At 37.9% G+C, this 19924-nt stretch overlaps 1 protein-coding gene across 1 annotated transcript in view; it reads right to left on the bottom strand.

The window, feature by feature from the left end:
- Positions 1–19924, bottom strand: part of PICALM (phosphatidylinositol binding clathrin assembly protein) — a 404046-nt gene that overhangs the window by 113722 nt on the left and 270400 nt on the right. The window contains exon 11 of the mRNA XM_053705595.1: positions 16002–16145. Coding sequence (XP_053561570.1) covers positions 16002–16145 — 144 coding nt within the window. The remainder of the gene's footprint in view (positions 1–16001; positions 16146–19924) is intronic.

Below are 19924 nucleotides of genomic sequence, written 5' to 3'. Positions count from 1 at the left end.
ATCTCTCACTTCAAAGCCAGAGTTAAAAAATATATTGCAGCCAAAACTAGAATCTACATGGATGCATTTCAGTTTTGAATAGAAGCATTTTTGTAATTAAATATGCACCGTGCACCAGTATTTTAAACATAGTACTTATTCAGAGAGCCTAAAAGCTTGTATTATCTGGTAATGACTCAATTTGTTAATTGCGGACATGATACAAACCCCACTGGTGCTCTGAACAGCTGCAGCATTTAAAATGCCGATGCAATGCAAATATACAGCTATCCTTCACGTGCAGAGAAAAATGTTAGCACAAAAACAGTGGTAACTTTTACTAGCATTTTAGCAAATACATGCATATTGCAAATATGTTTCTATTCAAAGATGTAATTCATCTATGTGCATTTATATTTTGACCGTAATATCCCTTTAAGGTGCTCATTCAAACATTCAAATTCAAAGCGAATCTGAAATTGCAAACTAGAAGCCACAAGACTTCTGAAAGGCATATCGATGGAATCACAAATGTCATCAGGTTATAAACAGTACCAGTGCAACTTTCCTATCTATGGATTTTATTTCTTTTAACAGGAAAAAATGCATTTCTCATTAATAAGCAAAAATCGCTTTCTGATCGATGGGAATATTACTTTAAAATGTTCCATTGCTTTAGAGGTTTTTAAATTCAAGCATATATGCTAAATATGTAAAGCTTTCTTCCAGTCCACAGATTACAAAGCACTATTCAGTTGACAACAAGCACGAACCTAAACCAGCTTAAACCCTTTGAGCCGGAGCTAAAGTGTTAACATCAGAACTAAGTGATTTCAGGGAGCGTAAAATACAGTGATCTCCCAGAAGCAGCTTTACATTCTACTTGCCATGCATACAACAACATGGACATAAAAGTCAGAATACCAGGTTTTATTGATTATTGTTTTGTAACAGAGCCCTTACACACTGTAGAACTGTGCGTCCATTTTAGGCTTTCCATGGAATGTTAAGCATTACAATTTGTGCTAAATATTTTCTTTTATATTAAAAGGCACATGACTGTAAATAAGGCATTTTATTGCAATGGTCAGGTCAATTTGTTTATTCTAATTTTTAACATTGGTGCATTTTTTAAACCGATAAAAATCATACGCCCAGTAAGTCTGCCCACATTTCCTATAGCGTGTAAGCTTAAAGGGACAGTTTACTCCAGAATTGTTATTGTTTAAATATAGATATTAATATACTTTTACCTCTGTGATTACCTTGTATCTAAGCCTCTGCAGACTGCCCCCTTATTTCAGTTCTTTTGACAGACTTGCATTTTAGCCAATCAGTGCTGACCCCTAGGTAACTCTACGGGTATGAGCACAATGTTATCTATATGGCACACGTGAACTAACACCCTCTAGCTGTGAAAAACTGCCAAAATGCATTCATATAAGAGGCGGCCTTCAAGGGCTTAGAAATTAGCATATAGAACCACCAAGGTTTATCTTTCAACTAAAAATTCCAAGAGAACAGAGTCGATTTGATGACAGAAGTAAATCAGAAAGTTGTTTAAAATTGCATGCCTGCAGAAAGTTTAATTCTGACTAGATTGTCCCCTTAATTAGTTCTTAGGATACCCTTATGCTTTGCTTATCACAGGTATTATTTAAAGGTACATAAAACCCCACATTTTATTTCTTGATGCAGATAGAGCATACAATTTTAAACAATTTTCCAATTTACCTCTTATCTAATTTGCTTAGTTCTCCTGGTATCCTTTGCTTAAAAGAATACCTAGGTATGCTCAGAAGCTGGGAGCCAACTGCTGATTGGTGACTGCACAAATATTCCTCTTTTCATTGGCTTACTACTGTGTTCAGCTAGTTCCCAGTAGTGCATTGCTGTTCCTTCAATAAAGGATGGCAAGAGAATAAAACAATTGATAATAGAAATAAATTGGAAAAATATTTAAAAATGCATGCTCTATCTGAATTATAGAGACAAATTTTGTGTTTCATGTCCCTTTAAAGGGACAGTCAAGTCCATCAAAAACTTTCATGATTCAAATAGGGCATGTAATTTTAAATTTTCTTTTATCACCATTTTTGCTTTGTTCTCTTGGTATTCTTAGTTGAAAGCTAAACCTAGGAGGTTCATATGCTAATTTCTTAGATCTTGAAGGCCGCCTCTAAATGCATTTTGACAGTTTTTCATCACTAGAGGGCGTTAGTTCATGTGTTTCATATAGATAACATTGAGCTCATTAACATGAATTTACTGAGCAGTGAGCAATAATTGGCTAAAATACAAGTGTCAAAAGAACTGAAATAAGGGGGCAGTCTGCAGAGGCTTGGATACAAGGTAATCACAGAGGTAAGAAGTGTATCAATATAACTGTGTTGATTATGCAAAACTGGGGAATGGGTAATGGGTAATTAAGGGAGTATCTATCTTTTAAAACAACAAAAATTCTGGTGTTGACTGTCCCTTTAAGTCACCCAAAAGTGCTTGTCTTTACCACTACTAATGTAAGTTTATTACATGAACCAACCACCCTTCAACATGACATGATGATCTTTTGTTCTGGTGTAGCTCTTTTTTGTGAAAAATACTCAGTCTCAGTGTTATTAAAGGGACAGTCAAGTCCAAAGAAAACTTTCATTTTTCAAATAGGGCATGTAATTTTAAACAACTTTCCAATTTACTTTTATCAAAATTTTGCTTTGTTCTCTTGGTATTCTAGTTGAAAGCAAACCTAGGAAGGCTCATATGATAATTTCTAAGCCCTTGAAGGCCGCCTCTATTTTATTTACTTTTCACAGCAGGGGAGAGCAAGCTCATGTAGGCCAGATAGATAGCATTGTGATCACGCTCGTGGCTAGTGGCAGACACTGCACTAATTGGCTAAAATGCAAGTCAATAGATAATAACTAAAAGTCATGTGATTAGGGGCGGTCAGAAGATGCTTAGATACAAGTTAGTCACAGAAGTAAAAACAGAATTTATGCTTACCTGATAAATTTCTTTCTCCTACGGTGTGTCCGGTCCACGGCTTCATCCTTACTTGTGGGAATATTCTCTTCCCCAAGAGGAAATGGCAAAGAGAGCACAGCAAAAGCTGCCCATATAGCCCCCCTCTGGCTCCGCCCCTCAGTCATTCGACTGACGGTAAGTAGAAAAAGGAGAAACCATAGGGTGCCGTGGTGACTGTAGTGTATAGAAAGAAAAAATTTGAAACCTAACTAAAAGCCAGGGCGGGCCGTGGACCGGACACACCGTAGGAGAAAGAAATTTATCAGGTAAGGATAAATTCTGTTTTCTCCTACATTGGTGTGTCCGGTCCACGGCTTCATCCTTACTTGTGGGAACCAATACCAAAGCTTTAGGACACGGATGAAGGGAGGGAACAAGTCAGGTTACCTAAACGGAAGGCACCACGGCTTGCAAAACCTTTCTCCCAAAAATAGCCTCCGAAGAAGCATAAGTATCAAATTTGTAGAATTTGGCAAAAGTGTGCAGAGAAGACCAAGTCGCTGCCTTACATATCTGATCATCAGAAGCCTCGTTCTTGAAGGCCCATGTGGAAGCCACAGCTCTAGTAGAGTGAGCTGTAATTCGTTCAGGAGGCTGCCGTCCGGCAGTCTCATAAGCCAATCGGATGATGCTCTTCAGCCAAAAAGAAAGAGAGGTAGCAGTAGCTTTCTGTCCTCTCCTCTTACCAGAGTAAACGACAAATAAAGATGAAGTCTGTCTGAAATCCTTTGTTGCATCTAAATAGAATTTTAAAGCACGGACCACATCTAAATTGTGTAACAAACGTTCCTTCTTCGAAACTGGATTCGGACACAGAGAAGGAACAACTATTTCCTGGTTAATATTCCTGTTGGAAACCACTTTTGGAAGAAAACCAGGTTTGGTACGCAAAACAACCTTATCTGCATGGAATCCCAGATAGGGTGGATCACACTGCAAAGCAGACAATTTAGAAACTCTTCTAGCAGAAGAAATAGCAACCAAAAACAGAACTTTCCAAGATAGTAACTTAATATCTATGGAATGTAGAGGTTCAAACGGAACCCCTTGAAGAACTGAAAGAACTAAATTTAGACTCCATGGAGGAGTCATGGGTCTGTAAACAGGCTTGATTCTGACTAAGGCCTGTACAAAAGCTTGTACATCTTGCACAGCTGCCAGGCGTTTGTGTAACAAAACAGACAAAGCAGATATTTGTCCTTTTAGAGAACTCGCTGACAACCCTTTATCCAAACCCTCTTGGAGAAAGGAAAGAATCTTAGGAATTTTAATTTTACTCCAAGAGAATCCCTTGGATTCACACCAACAGATATATTTTTTCCATATTTTATGGTAAATTTTCCTAGTCACAGGTTTTCTGGCTTGGACCAGAGTATCTATAACTGAATCTGAAAACCCACGCTTAGATAAAATCAAGCGTTCAATTTCCAAGCAGTCAGCTGCAGAGAAACTAGATTTGGATGTTCGAATGGACCTTGTACTAGAAGATCCTGTCTCAAAGATAGCTTCCATGGTGGAGCCGATGACATATTCACCAGGTCTGTATACCAAGTCCTGCGTGGCCACGCAGGAGCTATCAGAATCACCGAGGCCTTCTCCTGTTTGATCCTGGCTACGAGCCTGGGAAGGAGAGGAAACGGTGGAAACACATAAGCTAGGTTGAACGACCAAGGCACCACTAATGCATCCACCAGTGTCGCCTTGGGATCCCTGGATCTGGACCCGTAGCGAGGAACCTTGAAGTTCTGACGAGACGCCATCAGATCCATGTCTGGAATGCCCCATAATTGAGTTAACTGGGCAAAGACCTCCGGGTGGAGTTCCCACTCCCCCGGATGGAAAGTCTGACGACTCAAATAATCCGCCTCCCAGTTGTCTACTCCTGGGATGTGAATTGCAGATAGATGGCAGGAGTGATCCTCCGCCCATTTTATGATCTTGGATACCTCTCTCATCGCCAAGGAACTCTTTGTTCCTCCCTGATGATTGATGTAAGCTACAGTCGTCATGTTGTCCGACTGAAATCTTATGAATCCGGCCTTCGCTAGTTGAGGCCACGCCCGGAGCGCATTGAATATCGCTCTCAGTTCCAGGATGTTTATCGGGAGAAGAGACTCTTCCCGAGACCATAGACCCTGAGCTTTCAGGGAGTCCCAGACCGCGCCCTAGCCTAATAGACTGGCGTCGGTCGTGACAATGACCCACTCTGGTCTGCGGAAACTCATTCCCTGAGACAGGTGATCCTGAGTCAACCACCAACGGAGTGAGTCTCTGGTTAACTGGTCTACTTGAATCTGGGGAGATAAGTCTGCATAATCCCCATTCCACTGTCTGAGCATGCACAGTTGCAATGGTCTTAGATGAATTCGAGCAAAAGGAACCACGTCCATTGCTGCAACCATTAAACCTATTACTTCCATGCACTGAGCTATGGAAGGCTGAGGAATAGATTGAAGAACTTGACAAGCCTTTAGAAGCTTTAATTTTCTGACCTCTGTCAGAAAAATCTTCATTTCTACAGAATCTATTATTGTTCCCAGAAAAGGAACTCTTGTAGACGGGGACAGGGAACTCTTTTCCATGTTCACCTTCCACCCGTGAGACCTGAGAAAAGCTAATACAATGTCTGTATGAGCCCTTGATCTGGAAAGGGACGACGCTTGGATTAGGATGTCGTCTAGGTAAGGTGCCACTGCAATGCCCCTCGGTCTTAGAACCGCTAGAAGGGACCCTAGCACCTTTGTGAAAATTCTGGGAGCAGTAGCTAAACCGAATAGAAGAGCCACGAACTAGTAATGTTTGTCCAGAAAGGCAAACCTTAGGAACTGATGATGATCTTTGTGGATAGGGATATGTAGGTACGCATCCTTTAAATCCACGGTAGTCATGTATTTACCCTCCTGGATTGTTGGTAAAATCGTTCGAATGGTTTCCATTTTGAACGATGGAACTCTGAGGAATTTGTTTAAAATTTTTAAATCCAGAATTGGTCTGAAAGTTCCCTCTTTTTTGGGAACTACAAACAGGTTTGAGTAAAACCCCTGACCTTGTTCCACTGTTGGAACTGGGTGTATCACTCCCATCTTTAATAGATTTCCTACGCAATGTAAGAATGCCCGTCTCTTTATCTGGTCTGAAGATAAGCGAGACATGTGGAACCTTCCCCTTGGAGGAAGTTCCTTGAATTCTAGAAGATAACCCTGAGAGACTATTTCTAGTGCCCAGAGATCCTGAACATCTCTTGCCCAAGCCTGAGCAAAGAGAGAAAGTCTGCCCCCTACTAGATCCGGTCCCGGATCGGGGGCTACCCCTTCATGCTGTCTTGGTAGCAGCGGCAGGTTTCTTGGCCTGTTTACCCTTGTTCCAGCCTTGCATTGGTTTCCATGCTGGCTTAGCCTGGGAAGCGTTACCCTCTTGTCTAGAGGCTGCAGAGTTAGGAGACGGTCCGTTCCTGAAGTTGCGAAAGGAACGAAAATCAGATTTGCTCTTAGCCTTGAAAGGCCTATCCTGTGGGAGGGCATGGCCCTTTCCCCCAGTGATGTCTGAAATAATCTCCTTCAATTCTGGCCCAAAAAGGGTCTTACTTTTGAAAGGAATATTAAGCAGTTTTGTCTTGGATGACACATCCGCCGACCAAGATTTTAGCCAAAGCGCTCTGCGCGTCACAATTGCAAAACCTGAATTTTTCGCCGCTAATTTCGCCAATTGCAAAGCGGCATCTAAAATAAAGGAATTAGCCAACTTTAGTGCGTGAATTCTGTCCATGACTTCCTCATATGGAGTCTCCTTATTGAGCGAATTTTCTAGTTCCTCGAACCAAAAAGACGCCGCAGTGGTGACAGGAATAATGTACGAAATTGGCTGAAGAAGGAAACCTTGCTGAACAAATATCTTTTTAAGCAATCCTTCCAATTTTTTATCCATAGGATCTTTGAAAGCACAACTGTCCTCAATGGGAATAGTCATGCGCTTGGCCAACGTAGAAACTGCTCCTTCAACCTTAGGGACTGTTTGCCATGCGTCCCTTCTGGGGTCGACAATGGGGAACATTTTCTTAAATATAGGAGGTGGGACAAAAGGTATACCTGGCTTCTCCCACTCCTTGTTCACTATGTCCGCCACCCTCTTGGGTATCGGAAAGGCATCAGCGTGCACAGGGACCTCAAGGAATTTGTCCATTTTGCACAATTTCTCTGGAATTACCAAAGAGTCGCAATCGTCAAGAGTAGTTAGTACCTCCTTAAGCAGGGTGCGGAGATGTTCTAACTTAAATTTAAACGTCACGATATCAGGTTCTGCCTGCTGAGAAACTTTTCCTGAATCAGAAATTCCTCCCTCAGACAGCCCCTCCCTCACTGCCGATTCAGACTTGTGTGAGGGTATTACAGATAAACTATCATCAGCGCCCACTTGCTCATCCTCTGGATTCAAAACTGAGCAATCACGCTTTCTGGGAAGTGTTGGCAGCTTGGATAAAAGATTTGCTATAGAATTATCCATTACTGCAGTTAATTGTTGCATAGTAACAAGCATTGGCGTGCTAGATGTACTAGGTGTCGCCTGCGCGGGCATAACTGGTGTTGACACAGAAGGAGAGGATGATGAACTATCCCCACTACCTTCATTTGAAAAATCATCTTGGGCAACCTTATTAAATGTGACATTACTGTCCTTACTTTGTTTGGACGCCATGGCACAATTTTCACATACATTTAAAGGGGGAATCACCTTGGCCTCCATACACACAGAACATAATCTATCTGAAGATACAGACATGTTAGACAGACTTAGTCAGGCTATTAATGCAAAAAACCAGTTTTTAAACAAAACCGTTACTGTCTCTTTAAATAATAAACAGAGTACACTTTATTTCTGAATGTTTGAAAAACTATGAAGGAATTATCCGATCTTTACGAAATTTGCACCCTAGTGTCTAAATGCTTTGAAAGTATTTCACACCAAATTTCAAGTCTTTAACCCCTTAAATGAGCAAACCGGAGCTAATTGTTCAATTTAGCAGTTTAAACCCACTACAGTCCCTGCCACAGCCTTTTGCTGTGGCTTTACCTTCCTTTGGGGTTATTCACCACAGAAATAAGCCTCTTAGAATCGTTTTTTGTGGCCACAGGACCCTCTCACATGAAGCTGCATGCACTGCTTTCAGAAGTAACTGCGCAATTAAGGAGCAAAAATGAGGCTTCCTCCCTCTGCATACCAGAGTGAAGGGGCCTTCCTGACTAGATTAGGTGTCTAACACACTGCCAGGCGTAATAAAACGTTCCCAAAAGTGTTTCCAAGTCTCAAAACACTCCAAAAATCATATAAATATTATATAAATCAATCGATTTAGCCCACAATAGTGTCAACCAGTATATAGCCCATTTATAAGCCTTCATTCTGTTATGAGTCTAAGAAAATGGCTTACCGATCCCAAAAGGGAAATGACAGTCTTCTAGCATTACTATGTCTTGTTAGAAAAGAGACTAGTCATACCTGGAGCAGAAAAGTCTGCAAACTGTTCCCCCCAACTGAAGTTCTCTGGGCTCAACAGTCCTGCGTGGGAACAGCAATGGATTTTAGTTACTGTTGCTAAAATCATACTCCTCTTTTAACAGAACTCTTCATCACTTTCTGTTGTAGAGTAAATAGTACAAACCGGCACTATTTTAAAATAACAAACTCTTGATAGAAGAAATAAAACTACAACTAAACCACATACTCTTTACCATCCCCGTGGAGATGCTACTTGTTCAGAGCGGCAAAGAGAATGACTGGGGGGCGGAGCCAGAGGGGGGGCTATATGGGCAGCTTTTGCTGTGCTCTCTTTGCCATTTCCTGTTGGGGAAGAGAATATTCCCACAAGTAAGGATGAAGCCGTGGACCGGACACACCAATGTAGGAGAAAAGTGTATTAATATAACAGTGTTGGTTTTGCAAAACTGGGGATTGGGTAATAAAGGGATTATCTATCTTTTTAAAGAACAAAAATTCTGGTGTTGACTGTCCCTTTAAGCTAGTTTCTATCATAACACCTCTTTCTATTCTCCCCTCTAAACCATATGTATTAAAGGAACATAAAACCTAAAACATTTTCCATTCCATTTTTCAGCCAAAGTATACCATTTTAAGCAACTTTTCAATTTACTTCTATTATCAAACTTACTTTGTGTCTTGGTATTCTTTGTTGAAAAGCATACCTGGGTAGGCTCAGTAATAGCGACACACTACTGGGAGCTAGCATATGATTGGTGGCTGCACATAAATGCCTCTCGTCATTGGCTCACCAGATGTGTTCAGCATGCTCCCAGTAATGCATTGCAGATCCTTGAACAAAAGATACCAAAATAATGAAGTAAATTGGAAAGTTGTTTAAAATTGTATTCTCTATATGAAACAAAAAAAAATTGGGGTTTTTGATTAATTTATTAGACCATATACCATTTTAGTAGCCCTCCTTTGAACAAATTACAGATTTAAAGTGATTGTAAAGTTTAATGAATAAGTGCCAGGCAACTAAAATTAATCTTAAAAACAGAGGCACTTTCATTCCTTAAAGGGACACTGAACCCAATTTTTTTCTTTTGTGATTCAGATAGAGCATGCAATTTTAAGCAACTTTCTAATTTACTCCTATTATCATTTTTCCTATTTATAATTCGTTCTCTTGCTATCTTTATTTGAAAAAGAAGGCATCTAAGCTATTTGTTTCAGAACCCTGGAAAGTACTTGTTCATTGGTGGTTAAATGTATCCACCAATCGGGAAGAACAACCCAGGTTGTTCACCAAAAATGGTCAGGCATCTGAACTTACATTCTTGCATTTCAAATAAAGATACCAAGAGAATTAATTGAATTGAAATGTGGGTTCAGTGTCCCTTTAAACTTTACAAAGACGCTTATATTTTAAAATACTTACCTTTGTGTTATGGCGATAACGAATCCGGCTTCCTTTGGCGCCAGCTCATGGGGCACACAACGATTCGAGGAAGCCAGATCGTCATCAATATGCTAATGAAATCAGGAGCGTCAGGCAGAGGAGCGGCGTTATGTTTATCATAAAAGAAAGGTATTTTATAAAATAAGCATCTTTGTAAAGTTTAATGAATGAAAGTGCCCCTGATTTTAGGATTATTTTTAGTTTTTGGTCACTTATTCATTAACCTTTGCAATTATTTTAAATCCTTTTGGAGCTATGACCCCCAAAAACTGCACACAATACTCCAGATGGAGCCCAACTAGTGATATATGTAAAGTGACATTAGAACCTAACTATTCCTGCGGCAAATACCTTTACCTTTAAGCAGAGGCAGAAAGTAGTTTTACAAGGCATTTAAAAAAACTAATTATATCAGCGGATTGCACAGCCATTAAAATGCTTTTACCTACCTCCAAATAGACCAGCTACTGTTGAAGGTTCTGTACGAAATTGGGAAGCATTGGGATAGGCTTGTGGACCACAGAAAGAATCTGAACAATCAGATCAGAAGAGAGCGAGAAATGTTAGTGAAAGCAATTCAAAGATGATATAAAGTGTTAATGAAAAAATGATTTGCAGTCTACAAAGAACTATAAACTCGCTTAATGAAATCCAAGCTAACCTCAAAGTAGATTTCAGATAACTAGTTTATTTATGCATAGTGACAATACACTTTCCTTATTTATTTTGCCTGCTTTTCATGCAATTTAATTCTGAAGATTGTAGGTTTTTCCATTAGCCTCAGATGTTGGTGTGCTTTCTATGAGACTGCAGAGAATAAGGTGAGCCGTGGTCATTATATTAGTATAAATTGTGCATTGTTTTACGGTTGTTAGCAACAAGGCCAAATAAGTAGCAGGATATTAAGTCTAGAGAAGTCTGCAATGTATGTTTTTAGTTCTAAATTACAAAATCCACAACAACCAGAGCTAAATTATATAAAAGGATGTTTACGGTCCCTTTAAGAGACTTTTCAAGGGCTTCACCACTGGACTACAAGCCAATGCACATTTTAAAGAAGAAGAAAAAAATGGAAAGGAAAGAGTTAAACTCTTCTGTATGGAGATAATTTGCAATGCATATAAAAAAAGTTATGACCCTTTAATAAATAATTATCTTAAATGTAATAATATTTTTATTAAAGAAAAAATGCTGTGCTCCTTTGAGGCTGCAACACCATGGGCTCAATTTATCAAGTCCTTCCCTCCCCTTAAAAGTGAACCTGCATTTAGGATTTACTGCCTTGTTCTCCACCTCTTAAAGGGACATAATACTCATATGCTAAATCACTTGAAACTGATGCAGTATAACGGTAAAAAGCTGACAGGAAAATATCACCTGAGCATCTCTATGTAAAAAAAGAAGATATTTTACCTCATAATCTCCTCAGCTCAGCAGAGTAAGTTCTGTGTAAAAAGTTATACTCAGTTACTGCCCAGCTGCAGGTAAAAATAAATAAATGAAGAAATGAGCAGCAGCCAATCAGCATCAGCAGTGCTGAGGTCATGAACTCTTTAACTGTGATCTCATGAGATTTGACTTAACTTTAATGAGATTTCATTGTAAACTTCCTTACACTGAATAGGAAAATAACATGAGTGTGCACGAAAGCTCGCTCCTTCCGCTGTCCCGGGACAGACATACTGATTTGCTGCTTAGATGTCCTTTACAATGGGATTTGGCTACTGAGAAACCTTTGAGGTAAAGTATCTTTCTTTTTTACATAGAGATGTTCAGGTGATATTTTCTAGTCAGCTTTTAACAGCTATACTGCATCACTTTCATGTGTTTCAACATTTGGGTATTATGGCCCTTTAAGTAGAGAATTTCAAATCTCTGGCCTCTTCTGACTGGGGAGATTGACGCTGCGAAATCTGTTGGCGCTCTACAAATAACCGATAATAATAAATTGGCGGCTCTGGCCCGCACCTGATTGGCTATGCAGGGGAAGGGGTTGTACAGGAGCGCACGTTTGCAATGGGAAAAACAGGCAGGGTAATGCTGTCCAACAGAGGAGAAGTCGGGCGGACTGGGGCAAATATGCCCACTCATGGATGATTAATCGAGCCCCATGTGTGTGCATAACTCTGCCTGTAGGTGGAGCAGTGTGGTATTTCCATCAGCAATGGGCCACCTACTTATTTTTGTAAACTGCAGTTAGCAAACCTTCAAGTTACTTCTCTGCTATTTTGGATTTTATAACCATACATAATTCTCTAGAATAAATTAAAATAAGGGGACATAAAACCCAACATTTTCCTTTCATGGCTCATACAGAATGTATACAAAATAAATAAAAAACCTTTCCAATTTATTTTGATTAGCAAATTTACTTTGTTCTCTTGGTAGCCTTTGTTGAAAAGCCGAAAGGAAGGCTAAGGAGTGTGCACCTTTGGAGCAGTTTTGCAAGAATGCTTTTAACAATGTTATACCATGAGCACACACTTCTGTCATCTAGCGCTCAAATGTGCATAAAACATACAGTTGGAGCTGGTCATTAAACTGTAAGATACTATTGACCAGGCTGCTTTCCTCATGGGACCAAATTCTTTGCAGCACAGGTGCCTGTTATAAACTCCCAATGCACAAAAGCACATTGCGCGCTCAGCCAATATTTAACAAATCTGCTTTTTACGAAGTAAATACTGATGAGTTGTGAACCTAAACACTTAACGGAACCATCTGATGTTGCATTTCAGTTAGCTATTAGGTAATTGGTTGGCAAACTGTCAGTGTTTACATTGCTGAATGCATTTGTTAAATGCTGGTTATGTGCAAATTACACATTACTTGTGTGATTTTCTTCGGTTCAGCTGGTAGCCATTTATTTGCCTAGCTATACGACCTGTAGCTCGTGCTGATATAGGCTGTATGTAAACTCAAAGAGCAAACATCTGTCATGTGCAGCACAGGGAATACTGAACAAGAAGGTAACAGCTGAAAAGCTGCAAAATTGTACGCTGCTTTATTGTTAACCAAACTGTGGAAAGGAATGTCAAATGGAAACAATTCCTATCTGAGACACAAATAAGAGGTTAAATCCTGTAAACTCCTTTAAATACAGTATATTTCCTAACATCCACAAATAGAACCTGCTATCTTTTCTAGAACCACAAGACCCTTTTCAGGACACAGCAGAGATTGGCTGCTACGTGCATACATTGCTCCTAACTGGCTAACCAGCTGAGCCTGCTCAGAAGCTATATGCAACATCTTTGCATGGGTAAACCACATCATATTAAAGGAACAGTCAAGACAAAAATTGCTATTGTTTAAAACGATAGATAACGCCTTTACTACCAATCCCCAAGCTTTGCACAAACAACATGGTTATATTAATATACTTTATAACCTTTAAACCGCTAAATTTCTGTCTGTTTCTAAGTCACTAAAGACAGCCCCATGGTCACATGCTTTTTTATTAACTTTTCCCAACAAGGGATTTCATGTAAGCCATATAGATAACATTGTGCTCACGCCGGTGGGTTCTAACAACACAGCACTAATTGGTTTAAATGCAAGTCAATAGATAATAAATACAAATTTATGTGATCAGGGGGCTGTCAGAAGTTGCTTAGATACAAGGTAATCACAGAGGTTAAACGAATATTATTATAAATGTGTTGGTTATGCAAAACTGGGGAATGGTTAATAAATGGATTATCTATCTTTTTAAATAATAAAACATTTTGAGTTGACTGTCCCTTTAAAGGGGACACTAAAGAAAAAATAAGATGAAGCAGCACACTGTTGCAATAATGCCCTTCTAGGTTAGGATTGTGGTGTTGAAACATTTCCTGCAAAAAAACTTTTACAATTTTTTTTTTTTTCTTTTTTTTTTTCTCCAAGGAAGCAGATTTGTTACTACTGGCTGAGGGAAACAATAGGAAATCACAACTGATTAGCAAAGCAAATGAAACAGACAGGTTCTAATAAACATGATATTTACCCCCCTCAGAATGCCAATAATCCCAAAGATTCACTAAAACCATATCATTAACCCTTACTGAAGTGGAAGTATTGTAATTCTAGTAAAAAAAAAAAAAAAAAAATTAACCAAAATTCAGCAAATTCACTGAGTGAATTCTTAAGGGGAGCAGAATCAAAATACTTTTGTTATACAATCAATCACATAGTCACTTTAGTGATTAAAGAAACACTAAAGTCAATATTTAACTTTCATGGTTCAGATAGAGCATGTAGTCTTAAAGTTAAAGTAAACTATCCAGCACCTCTATGCCGCAATGCAAAATACATCTGAAAATATGTAGAGTTGAATTCATGATTTTGTTAGATATTATCTCATGATTTTGCTAGATATTATCTCATGATTTTGTTAGATATTATCTCATGATTTTGTTAGATATTATCTCATGATTTTGTTAGATATTATCTCATGATTTTGTTAGATATTATCTCATGATTTTGTTAGATATTATCTCATGATTTTGTTAGATATAATCACATGATTTTGTTAGATATAATCACATGATTTTGTTAGATATAATCTCATGATTTTGTTAGATATAATCTCATGATTTTGTTAGATATAATCTCATGATTTTGTTAGATATAATCTCATGATTTTGTTAGATATTACCTCATGATTTTGTTAGATATTATCTCATGATTTTGTTAGATATTATCTCATGATTTTGTTAGATATTATCTCATGATTTTGTTAGATATAATCTCATGATTTTGTTAGATATAATCTCATGATTTTGTTAGATATTATCTCATAATTGTACCTTTCAATCCACATCAATATATCGCCTTTCTATTAAATACAAACACACCCCTAGAGCAGGGTGAGATAAGAAGAAATGCCTCTGAGCACAAAGTACTGAGAATTGCAGATTGGTGAATATATAGTTAAAATGTAACCTTTAGTATTGCTACTAAAATGACAGCAAAAATAAAAAACAGATACACTGTTTGCTGCCCAACAATGATTAAAAACATTACATTAATGATATTAATGATTAGCATTATGTTTCAAAGAAGTAACCTTGCTGTAGGTGTTTGTCTCAATCGCCGCCTTTCTTGTAAAAGTATGACTTTCTATACAAAGGAAAAGCAACAAGTAATTTGCTGGAATAGACCTACGTTCAACATTTACATATGTCCAATATCCTATCTAGTAGATAATAGCTCAAACCTGCTGGCGGAGCACTGCTTCGGAGTAAATACTTAATAGTATGGCAGGAATAAGTAATATGGATTTTGTGACCCAATATGGAAAGATGTTAAACTGGTGTTTAGTGAATATTACTATTGCCCACAAAAGTGTATTTTCTAAGATAACATTACATTACTATAGGTTGCCCTAATAGAGTTTGTCTTAAAATAAGTAAAATGTCAGAATACCACACAGTTATACTAATAGTTATCAACGCTACTCACTACCATGGCTGAATGCCAGGAATGTCGTGATTAGACTTTTTTTTACTTGCTCTCTGATACCTATTGATGACTTAGTTGCTATTTTTTTTTTTTAAAGTAAAATGATCAAAAATGACTATTTTTCCCCTTCTGTAATTTACAATCTTCTCTGCCTGTGTCTTTAGTTTGTTTTCTTTGTGATCTAAAATGCAAATGCTATTTTAAACAGTAAATATTACCTTTGAAAACTGTACTAACTTTTTGAGGGCACTGTGTATACAAAAGTATTACAAATGATATAAAACTACCTTAAGCTTACATGTATAAGCTGATTTTTGACAAGTAAATATCGCCTAAATGGGACAAGATATTGTTTAAATTTGGTTCCATCCCCTCTCCAAGCTGCCCCTTTTTCACAGATGCAAATATTCCAAAATCTAAACCTATGTCCCAAGCGGTTTGGATGAAGGGTTTTCTACCTGTACTATATGTTCTCTGCATATAATTCATAAACTACTGTTTACTGACCCTTGAACAATAAGCCAATGTGAAATTTCTTTACATAAACATGATCTCACCTCTAAAATACTAATCAAAATGTTACGGTGGGTGTAAAAGTGAATGAATAGTACTTTACCAACAAATATTTCATGGTTAGGTGTCTTAGCTGTATAATTGGCTGTATCTGTAGTTACAGGAAGATGGGCACCCTCATTAGATTTATTGAGGAAAGGATTTAGACTTGGAATGACATCATCAACAGCTTCAGAAGAGAAAGGATCTGTATAGCCCAGTTGAGATATTAGAAGAGTTAATGAAGCAGGATAGAAAGAAAAATAGACAAATGTTAGAAGAAAGGTTAAAAGCATCTATTTGGCCTTTTATTCACATGTAAAATTATAGGGTTCTTTAAAGGGATACTAAACCCATTTTTTTTCTTTCATGATTCAGATAGAGCATGAGATTTTAAGCACCTTTCTGATTTACTCCTATTATCAATTTTTCTTTGTTCTCATGCTATCTTGATTTGAAAAAGCAATACTGTAAGCTTTAGAGCCAGACCATTTTTTGTTCAGCACATGGGTAGCACTTGCTGATTTGTGGCTAAATGTACCAAACCAATCAGCAAGCTCTACCAAGGTGCTGAACTAAAAATGGGCTGGCTCCTAACCTTTTATTACTGATTTTTCAAATCAAGATAACATGAGAACAAAGAAAAATTGATAATAGGAGTAAATTAGAAAGTTGCTTAAAATTGCATGCTCTATTTGAATCATGAAAGAAAAAACGTGGGGTTAGTATCCCTTTAATCAATGTATTTTTTCAAACAATTTATTTGATCTTCTTTATATAAAGTATTTGCCAAATAAGTAAAACCACTTCCAGGCTGATGGACATATATATCTCTACATAGAGAGCAAAGAAAACAAACCACCTGTACCATCCCCTCACACAACGCAGAATCCCATTTAAGAAGACACAGTATAGTCCTCTGTCTCATTTCATTTTTACTCTTCCAAAAAAAACATACAAAAAGATAACCATACAAAGTACCATATATAAAAGCTACTTATTTGCATAGTACTTGGACAACTTTATATTTTTTCATGCTTTGATAGACATTGCTATTGTCCCGCAACCCAAAAAGATTTCTTGGAGGAAGAGCATTGTAGCTTAGAACAGGGTTTGATCATTTTACAACTAACTTAGCAGTTAGATACACATTTCTATGGCCAGACAAGGAACTGTATATAGGTAATATAAAGAAGAGGATAATGCTCACTTCACAACATTAATTACCATGACATTTATAGTGCAACCTAGAGAAAATTATCTACACGAATGTGAAAGAGTAGATCTCACAAAATAAATGAGGTCTAAAAGTCTAGGTAAACAGCACCTATAAATCTGTGTCTAAATAAGTAAAGATATCAGATACAAACGATTAGAAAAACAGGAAAGAGCCAGCTTAATACAATAAACTAGTGGTGCACCATGTAAGGGCTTATATGGTGCACCACTAGTTTATTGTATTAAGCTGGCCATTTCCTTGTACTAATATTACAATATGGGGGGCCCCTTACTCTATTGATTTTGTATTTATATTAACTGTGTTTTTAATAAATATAATTGTACATCTTTTTGCATAAACAGTGATAGGCAAGGTGTCCGTATACGGACACTGGTGTCCGTGACTGGCCCTTGCAGTGTCCGCCACCCGTTTTGAAGGGGTCAGGGAGGAGTAGGACAGATGAATGCTGGTCCTGACTCCTCCTTGACACAGGCGGCACCACGTTTTGCGGGGTTGGGGCCGCACCCACGGAACACCGCCTAGTAGTGGGAAAGTGAGTGAGAGAGAGGGAAGAACCAAGCTGCCTGCAGTGCAGCCTGTGTCAACCACCTGTGACCCGTCCCAATTCCTTGATCTGTGCGGCAGCGTGGTGCTGGTGTCTGTGTGTAGAAGACCGCCGCCTACTCTGATAAACCTTACCTAACCAAGTAGGTAACCAACCATGATGATCATGCGATTAACATCAAGGTGGGTCAGTTTGGTTAGGAGTTGCAGACTCTCAATACAAAAAAAAAAAAAAGAAAGGTTAGAATTTTGAAAACATTTTATACTAGTATACCACAAGCAGTCTTTATATAAATGTTATTTTAAACTTGTTTGATTTGATGACTAATTTGTGCTTGTGGAACTAGACAAGGGGCATCCAACAAGCAGCCCATTTGACAGCAAAGTGCAGCTCTCCTGACTTGTGTTGGCAGATAGGAACCATTCGGCCTATCTAGTCTGCAATTTTCTGAATACTTTTATTAGTTCCTGGCCTTATCTTATACCTAGCATAGCCTTATGCTTATCCCATGCATTTTTAAATTTCTTCACTGTCTCTACCACTTCTGCTGGATGGCTTTTCCACCATGCATACACTACCCTCTTAGTAAAGAGAGTGTTTTTTGATGTTTTTAATTTGAAATGTACCTTGGTGTCCTTTGGAAAATGTCCGCCACAGTCTTGGTCCGTGCCTATCCCTGTGCATAAATCGTTTGTACCCGATATCTTTACTTATTTAGACACAGATTTATAGGTGCTGTTTACCTAGACTTTAAAACCTCACTTATTTTGTGAGATCTACTCTTCTTTCTCGTTTGTATAGAAAACTGTAGTCCGATAATATACTAGGAACTCTGGATTACGTAATCTGCTCCTGAGTTATCTAAAGTCAGAAGGCAGATTGGTGAGGTCAGTTACAAGTAATATCGCCCACCAACTACATTAGAGACATAGTTGTATTCTACAATCTTTTTGGTGCTTAGGTTGCTGCCTTACAAATTCATGAAATGTTCAGATGTTTAAGATATTGATGGGCAAAGGTAGGCTATCAATACATTTGCCCTGAAATCTGACATACACATCGTAGGTGTGGTAGCTGTTGTGTGGGGCAGACTACAATACAAAACAAAATTAGCAAGGGAAAACTTAATTTCTTAAATAGACCGATAACAGATTTACTGTGCACATAAATGTAGCTGTAATTACCTCAGATTTCAGTGAACAAATTAGGTTAATTTTGTCCAACTATCATCACTTTGTTCAGATTGTGAATTGTTAAACTGACAGCAATCTTGTGAAAATTATTTGGTGAGATAACCCAGTAGAGAGAGCTACAGACTGAAAATTAAGGTTTTAAAATTAAATCCTGAGAAAATGAACAATAATGAACAATAATGATGAAGAATAGGAGATACACGTTCTTCAGGTCACTCAAGATAATTAACAGACCCTGCATGACGATCCAACAGTCCATAAAATCGCTAGCTATGTGCTCAGACTAGCTCTCCTCTCCAGAATACAAATCATTTCCAAGAACTTCTAGAACCAAATATGTTAATTTTTAGCCATCAATGAATTTACTGTTTAAACGTAAATTTGAAGAGTTTATCTAATAAATTATTCAATTTATATCATGAGAAATCACATCTTAAGCCACACACACAGAATATAAAATGTTTACATGCATTGTGGAAGAATGTATTCTATGCAGCCTTTACACTGCTCTGCGTGCATATTAGTAATCACCGTAAAGACAAGGAAAAGGTAGCCTTTACTCTTGTGATCAATGTTCACTCTTGTTACTAATACTCTTGTGATCAATGTCTTAAGGGACAGTAAACACCTTGTAATTACTAGTCATTCTGCAATATTCCAATAATTTAACATACTATTTGAGTATAACATTTTTGGAATGTATTAACACCTTGTTTTCTGCAATAATTTTCCAGTGGTCAAACTTCACCCACCAATTTGCCTCATTTGAAGCAGCCAATACAGATTTGTTACAGGAGCAAGAAAGGATTGCCCCTATGCTCGTTAGTGAAATCTTTTGTTTTGCAGTTTAATATCTCTGTTGAAGACAATTATAGACAAATACGTGACAGGGTAAAGCTTGTAGATTCTGCACATTTAGTACTCGAAAACACAGTTTTAAAACTATCCATTAAAGGGACATGAAACCCAAAAATGTTCTTTCATGATTCAAATAGAGAATACAATTTCAA

The sequence above is a fragment of the Bombina bombina genome, chromosome 3 (genome assembly GCF_027579735.1).
Source record: "Bombina bombina isolate aBomBom1 chromosome 3, aBomBom1.pri, whole genome shotgun sequence".
Lineage (NCBI taxonomy): Eukaryota > Metazoa > Chordata > Amphibia > Anura > Bombinatoridae > Bombina > Bombina bombina.
Note: the sequence above shows the minus strand (reverse complement) of the source record. Positions and strands in the feature narration are given on the sequence as shown.